We start from the raw sequence: 14,166 nt of genomic DNA on the forward strand, positions 1-14,166 counted from the left end.
ATGTGATATAGTTTATAACTTTAAATAAGACCAATCATACACAGTTGAAATTTGAGTAAAAAATTAGCCTTTGAATAAAAAAATGTTTCTTTTCTTGCTCTGTCCTCCCCTTTCCAATCCAGGTCCTGAGGGAGTCTAACAAATTAGCAGAAATGGAAGAACCACCCTTACTTCCAGGAGAAAATATTAAAGACATGGGTCTGTAATGGTATTTTTTGTCGAATTTCCTCCTCCTTTGTGACTGTACAGACTATTTAGTACTCTGAATGTACAGAGAACAGGCTCACTGCCTAGACACCTCCTGTTTGGTGGACTCATTACTGCCAGCCTTCCCAGCATCCAGTGTGTTCTGTAAGCTTAAGTCCAGACCTGTTGGTTGTGTTTGGATTTGGACTACTGGGAAACATGAAAGTTGAATGATATTCTGCTGCTTTTCTGGTTTGCTTTACTTTCACTGAAAGTAGGTGACTTATTTTAAAAACTGTTGCTGAATTTTGTGAAAGTAAATTTCATTATTTTGAATTACTGCAGTTAAGATAGTGGGTTGCATAGATAAAAAAATTGAATTGTCACTTTGTACAAGTAATTTTTCTTAAAGCACATTCTCTCTGCTTCTTTATTTTTTCCTACTCTGAATAAATTTGTCAATTTTGGATAAATACATTTCATCGCCATTGCAAAGCAAGCCGTTTGCATGTAGGTGCCTTTCTTTGTCCAGCCTAAATAACTAAGCATTAACTTATTGTATGGACTGGAAACTGGAAACATACTTTTAAGCTATTTTTTGGTCCTCATGCTTTTATTTTGTTCCCCTTGCGTGGTGATCTACAAAATACCCATAGCTTTTAAAATTTTTAAGATGTTTATTTATTTATTGAAGTATAGTTGATTTACAGTATTAGTTTCAGGTATACAACATAGTAATTTGATATTTTTATAGATTGCACAACATGCAAAGTTGTTATAAAATATTGACTATATTCCCTGTGCTGCACATTACATCCTTGTAAATTATTTATTTTACACTTGGTAGTTTATACTTCTTAATCCCCTTTACCTGTTTTGCCCCTTTCCCCACCTCTCTACCCTCTAGTAACCACTAGTTTGTTCTCTGTATCTGTTTCTGTTTTGTTATATTTGTTCCTTTGTTTTCTTAATTCCATGTATACATAAATGGTACGGTGTTTGTCTTTCTCTGTCTGACTTACTTCATTAAATATAATACCCTCCAGGTCTATTCATGTTCTTGCAGATGGCAAGATTTCATTCTTTTCTAGGTGTCCATTAACAGAGGAATGGATAAAGAAGATGAGGTATATATAGAACTGCCGTGTGACCCAGCAGTTCCACTCCTGGGTGGAAAAAAACCCCCCAAAACACTGATTCAGAAAGATACATGCACCCCAGTGTCCATAGCAGCATTATTTACAGTTTCCAAGATATGGAAGCAACCTAAGTGTCAATAGATGAATGGATAAAGAAGCTGTGGCGTGTGTTTGTGTGTGTGTGTGTGTGTGTGTGTGTGTGTGTGTGTGTGTGTAAAATGGAATATTACTCAGCCATAAAAAGGTGAAATTTTACCATTTGCAGCAACATGGATGGACTTGGAGGTCATTATGCTAGGTGAAATAAGTCAAAGAAAGACAAATACTGTATGATATCTCTTATATGTAGAATCTAAAAAGTACAACAGACTAGTGAATATAACAAAAAAGAAGCAGATTCACAGATATAGAGAACAAACTAGTGGTCACAGGTGGGGTGAGGGAAGCGGGGAGGGGCAATATAGGGGTAGGAGATTAAGAGGTACAAACTATTAGGTATAGAATAAGCTACAAGGCTATATTGTACAACACAGGGAATATAGCCAGTATTTTAGAACAACTATAATGGAATAAAACCTTTAAAAATTGTGAATCGCCATATGTGCACCTATAGCTTACATAATATGGTACAGAAACTATACCTCAATTAAAAAAAAAAGAAAAGAAAAAATTGTATGCTTGTGTTCGTAAAAGAACTCTGTAAAGAAATAACGTAAGATGATTGAAAAAAAGATGTGGTATGTTTATATATATATACAATGGAATATTATTCAGTCATTAAAAGAAAATACTCATAGCTTTTGAGAAATAAAGTAATATATAGGAGAATACAGTATATGGTTTTTCAGTCAAAGTAAACACCACCTTTCATTTGATTATCAATCATAATTTTAAAAAGCACTTAATAAATGCATAATTTCCCCTGGTCACATGTCATTTCCTTGTGTAAAAATAAGCAAGCCAAAGGGGACCTATCCCTTAAATGTGTTGTTATTGCCTGAGGTATATTTAGTTCCTTCACACTTAGCATTTCTCTCTTCTTTCTTTTAATTCTTAATTGAATACCTCCACATTCCTTTTCCCCCCCCTACTCACCTCAGGTATCCTAAGCTTGTTCTGCTGATCTACCTACTAAGTTAGGTGTTATGTGTTATTACCACTGGATATTATATAATAACAGTAGTTATCACTATTAAGTGCTTACTGTCTCATTTAATCATCCTCACAGTGATCTTCCGAGGAAGATATTAATCCCATTTTGTAGATGAAGAAACTAAGGCATAGGCAGACTACCTAGCTAGTAAAGTTATAGCTAGCATTGAGACAATTTTTTTTCCCTCTTCTGAGCCTAAAGCATATGCTATTTCCACTATGATAAATGACCTTATGAAAGATTTTCAAGTTACCACTCAATCTCTTTTGTTCTCTTCCTCTCCTTTAGATAGCAACACTCCAGTTAGAACTTCATCCTTGACTCATTTCCCTTTGCTCTCTTATTTGCTCTTTTTAGTTGATCATATCTAAATTAGTAGCTTTACCTACCATGTATTTACTGATGACTCCAAAATTTGTTACTTCTAGTGTGAACCTCTGTCTTAATACGTATAAAACAAATGCCTGTGTCGTAGACACATGCCCTTGGATATTCTGTAGATATCCCTTATGCTCAGCATCTCTAAAACTGTCATCACCTTTATCTCTAAATTTACTCCTTTTCTTTTCTTTTTTTTTTTTTGTGGTACGCGGGCCTCTCACTGTTGCGGCCTCTCCCGTTGTGGAGCACAGGCTCCGGACGCGCAGGCTCAGCCATGGCTCACAGGCCCAGCCGCTCTGCGGCATGTGGGATCTTCCCAGACCGGGGCACGAACCCGTGTCCCCTGCATCGGCAGGGGGACTCTCAACCATCAGCTGCTCTTTTTTTCTGAACTCTGACATTCAATCAGTTAACAGATCCAGAGGAGTAATCTCTAAAAATTTCTTAAATGATATCTTTTTCTTTCATTTTCATGAGCCCTTGGTATAATATTTATGTACATTGAATTTCAGGTACCTATGAGAAACTTGTAGGAGTTTGGGAGAGAGAGCAGGGCTGGAAGTACATATTTTGGAATCACCAGAATATGGATATTAGTTGAAAATGAAAGGAGGAAAATAACCCAGAGAATGTATGGAGTAAAAAGAGGGCCAAGAACATAGCTTTGGTAAATGGTAGAAGAGGAACCAGGGAGGGAAATTGAGAAGGAATGAAGAGAATGTGATATATAAATTAGAGAGATCCAGACTATATACTTACCTTGTCCAAATAGTTACTTTCTTCTGTATTTTAGTTTAGGTTCTTCTCTGCATTGAGTGCTGTATCAACATCTCTACCCATTAAAAGGATACCAACCACTGGGGCACAACTCACATGGCTGTGTTCCTTGAACCTTCTCCGATCCCATAACTTAATGGACTTTCCTTCTTTGTATTACTTAGAGTATGTTTTTGTGCCTCTCTTTCTGCACAGATTGCATGCTCTCATATATTGCATTTATTTGTATATATTTTACATCCTTATAGATATGTATTCTCAAAGTCATTTTGGTCTGCTTCATGGAAACTATTATTGATTCTTTGTGAGCTCAGGGAAAATTTGAGAGGATTGGTAAACCTAAGCTCTTTTGGTACCACTAGGCAGTATCAGTATTGCGAAATTTAGAGGAATAGCTAATATATTAAATAAAATATTCTGATTCAAAGTCATCTGTATAGACTTGATTATTCTTCAGAAAATTAAATGTAATACAAAGGATAAGGCTGGTAACCTTGACTGTATTACTTCATATAGAAAAGACATTCTTAGTTGGTCTAATGTAAATCTGCAGTTTAGACATTTTTTGAAAGAGTAGTGTTAGGAACATCAGCAGAATGCTTTACCAGTGGCAGCAACAGTCTCAGGATATTGTGGCCTGCGCACATCAGCAGTAGAGATGGCCCCAGACGGCAGTATTTCACCCTTTAACACCAGAGACAGACTGTGCTACTTGAGTGGCTTAGCTTTGCATGATGTGGTGGAAGGAAATTTGAATTTGCAGTCATAGGAATTGCATTCGAGTCCTAATCTTAGCAGTTACTGGTTTTGAAACATTAGACAATTTGTTTTACTTCTCTGAGCCCTGGTATTCTCATCTAAAAATTGTAGGTAATTAGAGGTTTTATATTTAAAGGTTGTTTTGAAGGTTAAGGGAGGTACTCAGGTAAAAAGTACTTTATAAATTCGGAAGTGCTAGGCTGTCAGTGCTGGTTGTTACTATTGTCGTTCGCTCTGGTTAAGATTCTTAATCACAGCCTCTCTTCTACTTGGTACAAACTCTGCTAGGCATAAATTCTCTCTTCAGAGTGACTTAGCTGCCACCAGCCTGACGAAAAAGGATAAAAGGGACAGAGCAAAGCCAAGCCTAATGATGATAATAGCAACATAGCTATAAACCCTTGGGTTGGCCAAAAAGTTCGTTCGGTTGTAAGTAATTTTCATCAAGAGCTTTATTGAATAACGTATTCATTAACCAAACGAACTTTTTGGCCAACCCGGTATCTAGTAGAGTACTTTTAATTTTGGAAGCACTTTCATGTATGTTATTTCATGATTTTAGAATAAAGGAAGTTGTAACAAAAACTTTGGGCTGGGACTAAGAGGGACATATCCTGTAGTAGAATATAGAATAATAAGACTGATTTTCTTGTGTGAGTGAAGAAAATTGGCTCTGGAAAAAATCAAGAAATGTCTTTAGTAACATTGAATAAAGCTTTCCCAGTTGAGATAAAAATTCATAAGGGCAAGAAAATGTCTGCAAGCCAAGCTTATGTATCTTTCTATAATGATTGGTTTATTTAATTTTAATAGCTTCCCTCTAAATGAAGCATTGGAAATGCATTGGAAACAATGATTCAAATAATTTAGCTCATACTTGAACATTCCCAAGGGAGCTATTTTGAAGGTTAGAAATGTTTGTTGGAAGATCAGTCTCATTTCAAATTCCATACAAAGCGGTCAGTCCTTCAAAGTGAGGAATAGAAAGCAAAGTCAAGGAAGTTGCAATACCTTATTAAACATATTTCATGTTCCTAAGTTTTCCCGGAAGCCCCTTGAAACATTCTTAGAAATTTTTTGCTCCTAATTGTGCCTTAGTTTCTTGGAACAATAAAGATGTTCCTTTATCTGCTGCTTTGCTACAGTAATGACATAGCAGGGATTTATGAATGTTGTAAGACACAAAAAAACCTTTGTATTGGGCATATGAACTCTACCATATTAAATATTATTTTGAGCTGGTGGTAGCTGAGTTACCCTGCTTAATTAACACGTTTTAAAAAGCGATAATACTGTATAGATTCATCATTTATCATTTAATTAAACAATGCTTGTGATTATTTCTCTATGAAGTTTGACATCTGTTGCTTGGTCAGGAATATAATACCCTCTTATTGTACTGTTATTTTTTCTAAGAATCTATTTCATATATGTTTCATTTTCTGTATAAATATAATCAGGTCAGGAGTTTCTGTTATTATGTTTTAGGTATCGTATAGTTAGAGGAATGGTGACACACTAGACTGTGGCCAGAAGAAGACCAGCAGATTGGAGCGATGAGCTAGGAACTATGATTAGATGTTTGGTGACTGTGACTTGAGACATTTACTGTTGTTCCCACCTTTACCACTACTCCTCCACTCACTACTCCAACTGCCACACCTCGTCTGTCCATCAGGGAGAGTGGCCATCTTTGTTTCCTTGTGTCTATGTCTCAGGGTGAAGGATGCCCGTCTGCTTCTTCAGTCCTTCCCATTTATTCTACATTCCTTCCCCGGATTAGTGTGTGGTTAGAAGCTTGGATTTGGCATTTGAGGTCTCTTTGAATCACTGATTCTGTGATTTTTTTGATCATAATTTAGACTAGCAATCAATTCTTTTAAGTTTTGTTTGTGAAAAGATGATAGTGCAGTTTTTAATAGTGCACAATGTATAGTAAATTGTGGGCTCTTTTCCTTTTCAGCCAAAGATGTAACTTATATATGTCCATTCACTGGTGCTGTACGAGGAACTCTGACTGTTACGAATTACAGGTTATATTTCAAAAGCATGGAACGGGTAAGGCTTGTTGGATCAGATTTTTATATGTACATCTGTATGTCGTTTGTTCATCTTTGGTCATTGTTAATTAAAGCATTTCTAGTTAATATTTTTCTCAGCTATAATTGTACGGTATCAGTTGCTCAGTTTTAATTTTTTTTTCCTTCCTTTAGGATCCCCCATTTGTTTTAGATGCTTCTCTTGGTGTTATAAGTAGAGTAGAAAAAATTGGTGGTGCTTCTAGTCGAGGTGAAAACTCTTACGGACTTGAAACTGTGTGCAAGGTAAATGTTGTAATACGTATGCAATTTTTTTTTGCTTGAAAAGCTTTCTATTAAATAGATATTTTAGAAACTCCCAAAATATCAAATGGATTTCACGCTAGAAGTGTCATTCTGGTAGAAGAAAACAACATTTAGGAGTAATAAAAAGGTGATTGGTCATGAATTAGACTTGAATTTTTTGGACTGAACACAAAGTACTCTCACATTCATTATTTCATTTTTGAGCCTCATAAAAATCTTGAAGTAAGCGTGATGGACATGATTACCTTTAATTTACAAATTAGAAACATAAGGCTCTTAGCAGTTAAGGCTCATAGTACTTTGTAGTGGAGGAACTGATTGTGATACAATCACCTCTCTTTCCTATTTCTAGTTCTCATAATTTTTCTGCTTCTAAAACTATGGTGAGGAAAACTTCATGTTATAGACCTTCTGTATTTTCTTATCTAACTAGTATTCCTTAATTGCATTGATACTTGAATGAGAGTTAGATTGTTATAATCTTAACATTCAGTCATAAATATTTAATACCATTGCCACTTCTAAGGTCACTGTTCTCCTTACTATATAGCCTAATTAACAGCTGTGTACATCTCACTTCTAGATCATCTTTTTCCTTTCTTTTGCTGTTCTGCGAGTGCCAGAAGAGTAAAAGCAACAGCATATGCGTAACTTTCAAGATCCTTTCTCATGACAGTCTTAGAAGCTTTATGAATCTAGTATTAAAGCTAATGACTTAGTAATTATTTGTGTGGTTTTCCATTATAGTTGGAAGGGCTCTAAGAGTATAATAGCTGTCAGTTGTGTGACAGGCACATTGTCTCCTGATTGCTCTTCTGTGATCTAAAGAGTAAATAGAGCATAGAATATAAGAGGACATGAAAGAGGGTGACTGAAATTTTGATCATTTTAAATATAACTTTTTCCATAGAACATGACCATTATCAATAAACCCAAACATTTGTAGGGCCCCTGCTATGGTACTTTTGGAGAGCTCTGTTTAACAGACTGATTATGAATATCTCTATTTGTTGTAAAGATATTTACTGATGAAAAACAAAGTATCAGCTTAGGTTCTCACACATTTGTTTTAAAAGGTGGTAGAGCTGGCATTCTAATTTTGGATCAGATTTATAATAAAATGTTCTACTTGTTCATGTTCTGTAGGTGCATTGTAGTGGAGTGTCTGTGTGCTCATGTTTACAGGATGCAGTGGAATAAAGCTATTTTGAATTCTGTCTAGATGAAACCACTTAAATAAAATGAATAGTCTTGAAATTATTCATAATCCCGTTTATTTTCTTAGTGCTGTTCAGATCTCAGTAAATTGGAACATGAATATCTACATTCAGCCTGAGCATAGAAAACTGCTTGAGAACAAATAAGGGAAGGGAATTTTGCTCTTTAGATCTGACTTTAGAGCCTGGATGATATCAGTCAAACTATTCAGAGTTTTTGCTAGTAGATAGTTGAAGAACTTGGGATGTGGACTGGAGGAAGACCTTTAGGCAGAGTTTGGTTCTATCAGTCTAGTAGCAGGAGCCTTATGAATTGAAGATCCAATGGAAATGAGTCCTGGCAAGGGATTATAAATAGGCAAATGATCACCAAGCATAATGGGAATGAAGACATTTATGAAATGTAACAACAGCTAATCAGGTTTTTAATAGGGAAATTCATAACAGACATTGGGCTTTCACAGGGAAAGGACATACTTTTTTTTTTTAAGTTTTATTTATTTAATTTATTTTTGGCTGTGTTGGGTCTTAGTTGCGGCATGTGGGATATTCGTTGAGGCACGCGGGATCTCTTGTTCCGGTGTGTGGGCTTCTCTCTAGTTGTGGTGTACAGGTTTTCTCTTCTCTAGTTGTGGCATGTGGGCTCTGTAGTTGTGGCGTGGGGGTTCCAGAGCACGTGGGCTCTGTAGTTTGCGGCAAGCGGGCTCTCTAGTTGAGGCACGCGAGCTCAGTAGTTGTGGCGAGGGGGCTTAGTTGCCCCGTGGCATGTGGAGTCTTAGTTCCCTGACCAGGGATCAACCCGCGTCCCCTGCATTGGAAGGTGGATTCTTTACCACTGGACCACCAGGGAAGTCCCAGGGCATAATGTTGATAGTGTGTATCAGCCATGTAATATCATGACTTCAGATATAGTATCTCTAATCTCCAGTGCCTACATGAGATGCTGGCTCCTTCAGTGGCCTATCTTTTGTTCATAAGCAGAGGGAAATTTTCTGTCCTCTGAATTCTGCCTTGTATCAGAGTGTCTTGTGTTTATTTTTGTTTCTCTCAATAAGGCATTGTAATTTCCCTGCCTCCAGGAGCTGTTGTCTATTTTTGTATCCCACATTCATTCACTTTTTATTTAATGAACAAATAGTTGCCTTATTTGTTCATTAAATAAAAAGTGAACAAACAATGATAGGTGACTTGGATCGTAACTCTTTTCTAGGATATCCGGAACTTACGGTTTGCTCATAAACCTGAGGGGCGAACAAGAAGATCTATATTTGAGAATCTAATGAAATATGCATTTCCTGTCTCTAATAACCTGGTAAGAGGTTTCTCATCTTTGTAAAAGCTATATTATAATTATTGGTGTAGTGTCAAGAAACTAGGCTATTTAGAATCTCTCTGTTTACAGTCCCACTTTGCCAGATGTCTAGTTTAGGTTTAATCTATAGGACCAGCTTTTTAAGGTATAAAATGAGGAAGCTGGACTAGCTGATTTCTGAGGTCCATCCCTGCAGACTGACATTCTATCATTATATGATCTTTCTATCCAGGGTATTTCCATGATGAAAAGCTGTATGTGGTTTTCATTAGGATGTGAAATCTTTTTAATTGAGAGCCGAGAGTTAAGTCTAGCAATTTCAGGAGGGAAGGGTGGATAAATACTTAGAACTGAGTTCCTACTGTGTGCTATTAACAGTACTAGGTTTCCTCATTTATTTTATATATTCTAACTTCTACAGTAGCCCTATGGTGCTAAATATTATTTATCCGTATTTTAAAGTTGAATCCAGGAGCAGGTAAACAATTGACTCAGTGGCGTAGTTAGTAAGAAGTAAAATTTAGAATCAATCCTGGTCTTCTGACTCGAGTTTGAATGTTTATCATCATAGTTGTTCCTGCTATTCTGTCTACATTAATGATAAATTAAAGTTTCTTTTTTGGTACAGATTGCAAGCCCCAAATTAAAAAGTTTATTCAGTATGTTTTAGAAAATGTAGCATAATCCTTAAAGCTGCTTAACTGCTGATATCTATGATGTCAAACTAATTAATTATATCAGAAGATGTCTTTTTTATGTAATATCTTTCATTATTTAGAAGTAAACCTAAAACAGCTACCAAAGATATCTGAAGGAAACATGGTGATATGTTGGCATTTGATAAATCTTGGTGGCAGACCTTTGTGCTTTTCTGTGCTTGAAAATATAAAAAAAAGTAAGTTTTCAAAATTATAAAACAAAAGCTAAAACAACAATATAGAGAAGAATATCAATACTAAATATCCTTACAGATAAGTAAATGAAAACTTGGGCTATGATAAGGTTACATTTCTGATTCATTACCTTCTTAAATGTCTTTTTTAGCTATTAACTCTTTACTTTTTGTAGCCTCTTTTTGCTTTTGAGTACAAAGAAGTATTTCCTGAAAACGGGTGGAAGCTATATGACTCTCTTTTAGAGTATAGAAGGCAGGTAAGTACTTTTTTTTTTTGAATTTCAATATTCTGTATTCTTTTCATTACAACAAAATGTTCATGGATAGAAGTGAACAGCTTTATATAGTTTTGTGGTTTTTGTTGTTGTTTTTTAATAAAGGCTAATCTTGATTTTTTTGATTGCCTTTCAGTTTCTTTAAACAGCTTTTCAGACTATGCCAATGATCTTTCATGAATCTTTACTTATCTGAGCGTTTACAAGTAAATCAGTTTATTGAAAAAATGTTTAATAATTATAAAAATAAAATTGTAAATATATTTACATTTTAATGTTTTTATATGTCATTTGCATTATTCACTCAGATTTTTCTTTTTGAGTATCCTATAATTTAATTCTGAAAGCATTTCCTAATAATTCTACTACTTATGATTTAGCTGCACATAAAATTTTGAAAGTTCTACATTTTCAGAGGACACACTTCTACATAAAATGTTAATAAATCAAATCTGATAGTATACAAAACAGATAATACATCATGACTAAGGTGAGTTTGCTTAACATTAGAAAACCTAATAATGTGATTCACCACAGTAGGAGATTAAAGCAGAATTCTGTCTTGAGATCTGTGTTATAGTGTATCATTCTCCCTGTTCTTCCTCAATATACCACTTCCCAGAGTTCCTATACTGCAATACTTAAACTCTACCAAAAATAGTCTTTATTTTTAACTTTCCACATGTTCACTGTGCATTCTTGAGAATTTTTCAGACACATTGATTGTTTCTTGGTAATTATTAGATTTGATATTCAAATTATTCTAGAATTCAAATATGACAAACATTAGGCTATGATTTTTATATTTAGATTTTAAACATTGCATTTTAATTACTAAAAAGCTTCTAATTTTTTAGGTTTGTTTCAGAAAGCCAGGAAGAATAAAAAACCATCACTAGAGAACTAAAGATATCCAGATGGTTTGAAACTGATTTTGTTGCTCAATTGCATGTGGCAAGTAAAATTTAAAATTAGTTATAAAACCATTCAGTTATAAAACCATCAGCTGGAAAAATATGAAGCAGAATACAAAATAAATGGATCAGCTTTTAAAAACCAAGAGTCTACACGTAACATTGCAAAATTTTTGCTAAACCAAAAATCCAGTGTCAGAATTAGGTGGCAAAGCAATCAGAAAATCTAACAAATGTCTGTAGAACTGTAAAAATAAAGAATATTCTTTGGGAATCTGGGCAAAAATTGCTATCTGTTATAGTAGCATTCAACATAGAACTTTGGAAAGGAGATGAGATAACTGTGTCCAGCGAAAAGAAAGAAATTAATATGAAAAAGAATAAGTTGAAGAGTGAGTACGAAAAAACAACCCGATCAAAAAATTGGGCAGAAGACCTAAATAGACATTTCTCCAAAGACATGCAGAAGGCCAACAATCACATGAAAAGAGGCTCAACATTGCCAATTATTAGAGAAACGCAATTCAAAACTATAATGAGGGCTTCCCTGGTGGTGCAGTGGTTGAGAGTCCGCCTGCCGATGCAGGGGACATGGGTTCGTGCCCCGGTTCGGGAAGATCCCACATGCTACGGAGCGGCTAGGCCCGTGAGCCATGGCTGCTGAGCCTGTGCGTCCGGAGCCTGTTCCCCGCAACGGGAGAGGCCACAACAGTGAGAGGCCCGCGTACCACACACACAAAAAAACAAAACTATTATGAAGTATCACCTTACCCTGGTCAGAATGGCCGTCATCAAAAAGTCTACAAATTAATGCTGCAGAGGGTGTGGAGAAAAGAGAACCTTCCTACACTTTTGGTGGGAATGTAAATTGGTATAGTCACTATGGAAAATAGTCTGGAGGTTCCTTAAAAAACTAAAAATAGAGTTACCATGTGATCTGGAAAAGGTGAAAACTAATTCAAAGAGATACATGCACCCTAATGTTTCATAGCATCACTATTTACAGTAGCAAAGGCATGGGAGCAACCTAAGTGTTCATCAACTGATGAATGGATCAAGAAGATGTGGCGTACACACACACACACCACACCCACACACCACACACACACACCACACCCACACACCACACACACACATACACACACTGCAATATTACTCAGCCATAAAAAGGAATGAAATATTGCCATTTGCAGCAATGTGAATGGACGTAGAGATTATCATACTGAGTGAAGTAAGCCAGGCAGAGAAAGACAAATATATAATATCACTTATATGTGGAACTAAAAAAGTAATACAGATGAACTTGTTTACAAAACAGAAACAGACTCACTGACATAGAAAACAAACTCATGTTTACCAAAGGGGAAAGAGGTAGGGGGAGAGATAAGTTAGGAGTATGGGATTAACAGATACACACCACTGTACATAAAATAAACAACAGTGATTTACTGTATAGTACAAGAACCTATATTCAATATCTTGTAATAACCTATAATGGAAAAAAATCAGAGAAAATATGTATAACTGAATCACTTTGCTGTACGTTTGAAACTAATACAATATTGTAAATTAGCTATACTCCAATTGAAAAAAAAGAGTAAATGAACAGCTATACGCATTCAGAAAGAGAATTATGAGATTAGGAAATGCGGTAATCAGAATACAGCATTGAACTCTACACTGAATGATACAGATGCTCTATGGTCTTTGATTTGCTAGATTAATTTGTTGGCTTTGTACTGCAGAGTTAGACACTTTGAGTCAACTGAGTTAAAATCTAGTGGAGAGGACACTGTATTTGGTGTAGTTAGAAGACTTTTTTTTTTTAATTTAAGTTTATTACTGAAGAAAATGAAGATAATCTCTTCGGTTTGTTTCTTGTTTTCATTGAGGTATAATTGACGTACGACATTATATTAGTTTCAGGTGTACACCATAATGATTTGATATTTATAAATATTGCGAAATGATCACCACAGTAAGTCTATAGTTAACATCTAGACAGTGTCACCAAAAACAGTTACAGGATTTTTTTTTTCTTGTGATGAGATCTTTCAAGATTTATTCTCTTCGCAACTCTCAAATATACAATACAGTATTAACTATAGTTACCATGCTGTACAGTGTATCCCTGTGACTTACATTTACTTTATAATTGGAAGCTTGTACCTTTTGGCTCCCTTCACCATTTCGCCCACTCCTGACCTCCTGCTTCCAGACTTCCAACAACCAACCATCAGTTTGTTCCCTTTATCTATGAGCTTGTTTTCTTGCTTTGTTTTTTTTAAAGATGCCACATATACGTGAGATCGTCATACAATATTTGCTTTTTTCTGTCTTATTTCACCTAACGTTGTGCACTCAGGTTCCATCCATGTTGTCACAAGTGGCAAGATTTCATTCTTTCTGTGGTTGAATGAAATTCCATTATATATAGAGATCTCTCTCTCTCTTTATATATATACACACACACATATATATGTATATATATATATATATATATATATATATATACATATACCACATTTTCTTTATTCATCAGTGAGCACTTATATTGTGTCCATATCTTGGCTATTGTAAATAATGCTACAATGAATGGAAGCATATATCTTTTTGAGTTAGTGTTTTCATTTTCTTTGAATAAATACTCAGAATTGGAATTGCTGGATCATATAGTAGTTCTATTTTTAATTTTTTGAGGAACCTCCTTACTGTTTCCCACCAACACTGCACAAAGGCTCCCTTTTCTGCACATCCCCGCCAACACTTGTGATTTCTTGTTTTTTTGGTGATTAGCCGTTTTATTTTATTGT

At 35.3% G+C, this 14,166-nt stretch overlaps 1 protein-coding gene across 4 annotated transcripts in view; it reads left to right on the forward strand.

Moving 5' to 3' along the window:
* MTMR2 (myotubularin related protein 2) overlaps positions 1 to 14,166 on the forward strand; it is a 108,508-nt gene that overhangs the window by 61,541 nt on the left and 32,801 nt on the right. For all 4 annotated transcript variants that reach the window (XR_003001255.1, XM_024731318.1, XM_024731319.1 and 1 more), the window contains 5 exons: positions 123 to 198; positions 6,359 to 6,453; positions 6,609 to 6,719; positions 9,168 to 9,269; positions 10,338 to 10,421. Coding sequence is in view for 3 of the 4 variants with exons in the window: in XM_024731318.1 (XP_024587086.1) it covers positions 123 to 198; positions 6,359 to 6,453; positions 6,609 to 6,719; positions 9,168 to 9,269; positions 10,338 to 10,421 (468 nt within the window). In the remaining variant the exon portion in view is untranslated. The remainder of the gene's footprint in view (positions 1 to 122; positions 199 to 6,358; positions 6,454 to 6,608; positions 6,720 to 9,167; positions 9,270 to 10,337; positions 10,422 to 14,166) is intronic.

The sequence above is a fragment of the Neophocaena asiaeorientalis genome, unplaced genomic scaffold (assembly GCF_003031525.2).
Source record: "Neophocaena asiaeorientalis asiaeorientalis breed wild unplaced genomic scaffold, Neophocaena_asiaeorientalis_V1.1 scaffold143, whole genome shotgun sequence".
In the NCBI taxonomy this organism is placed as follows: Eukaryota; Metazoa; Chordata; class Mammalia; order Artiodactyla; family Phocoenidae; genus Neophocaena; species Neophocaena asiaeorientalis.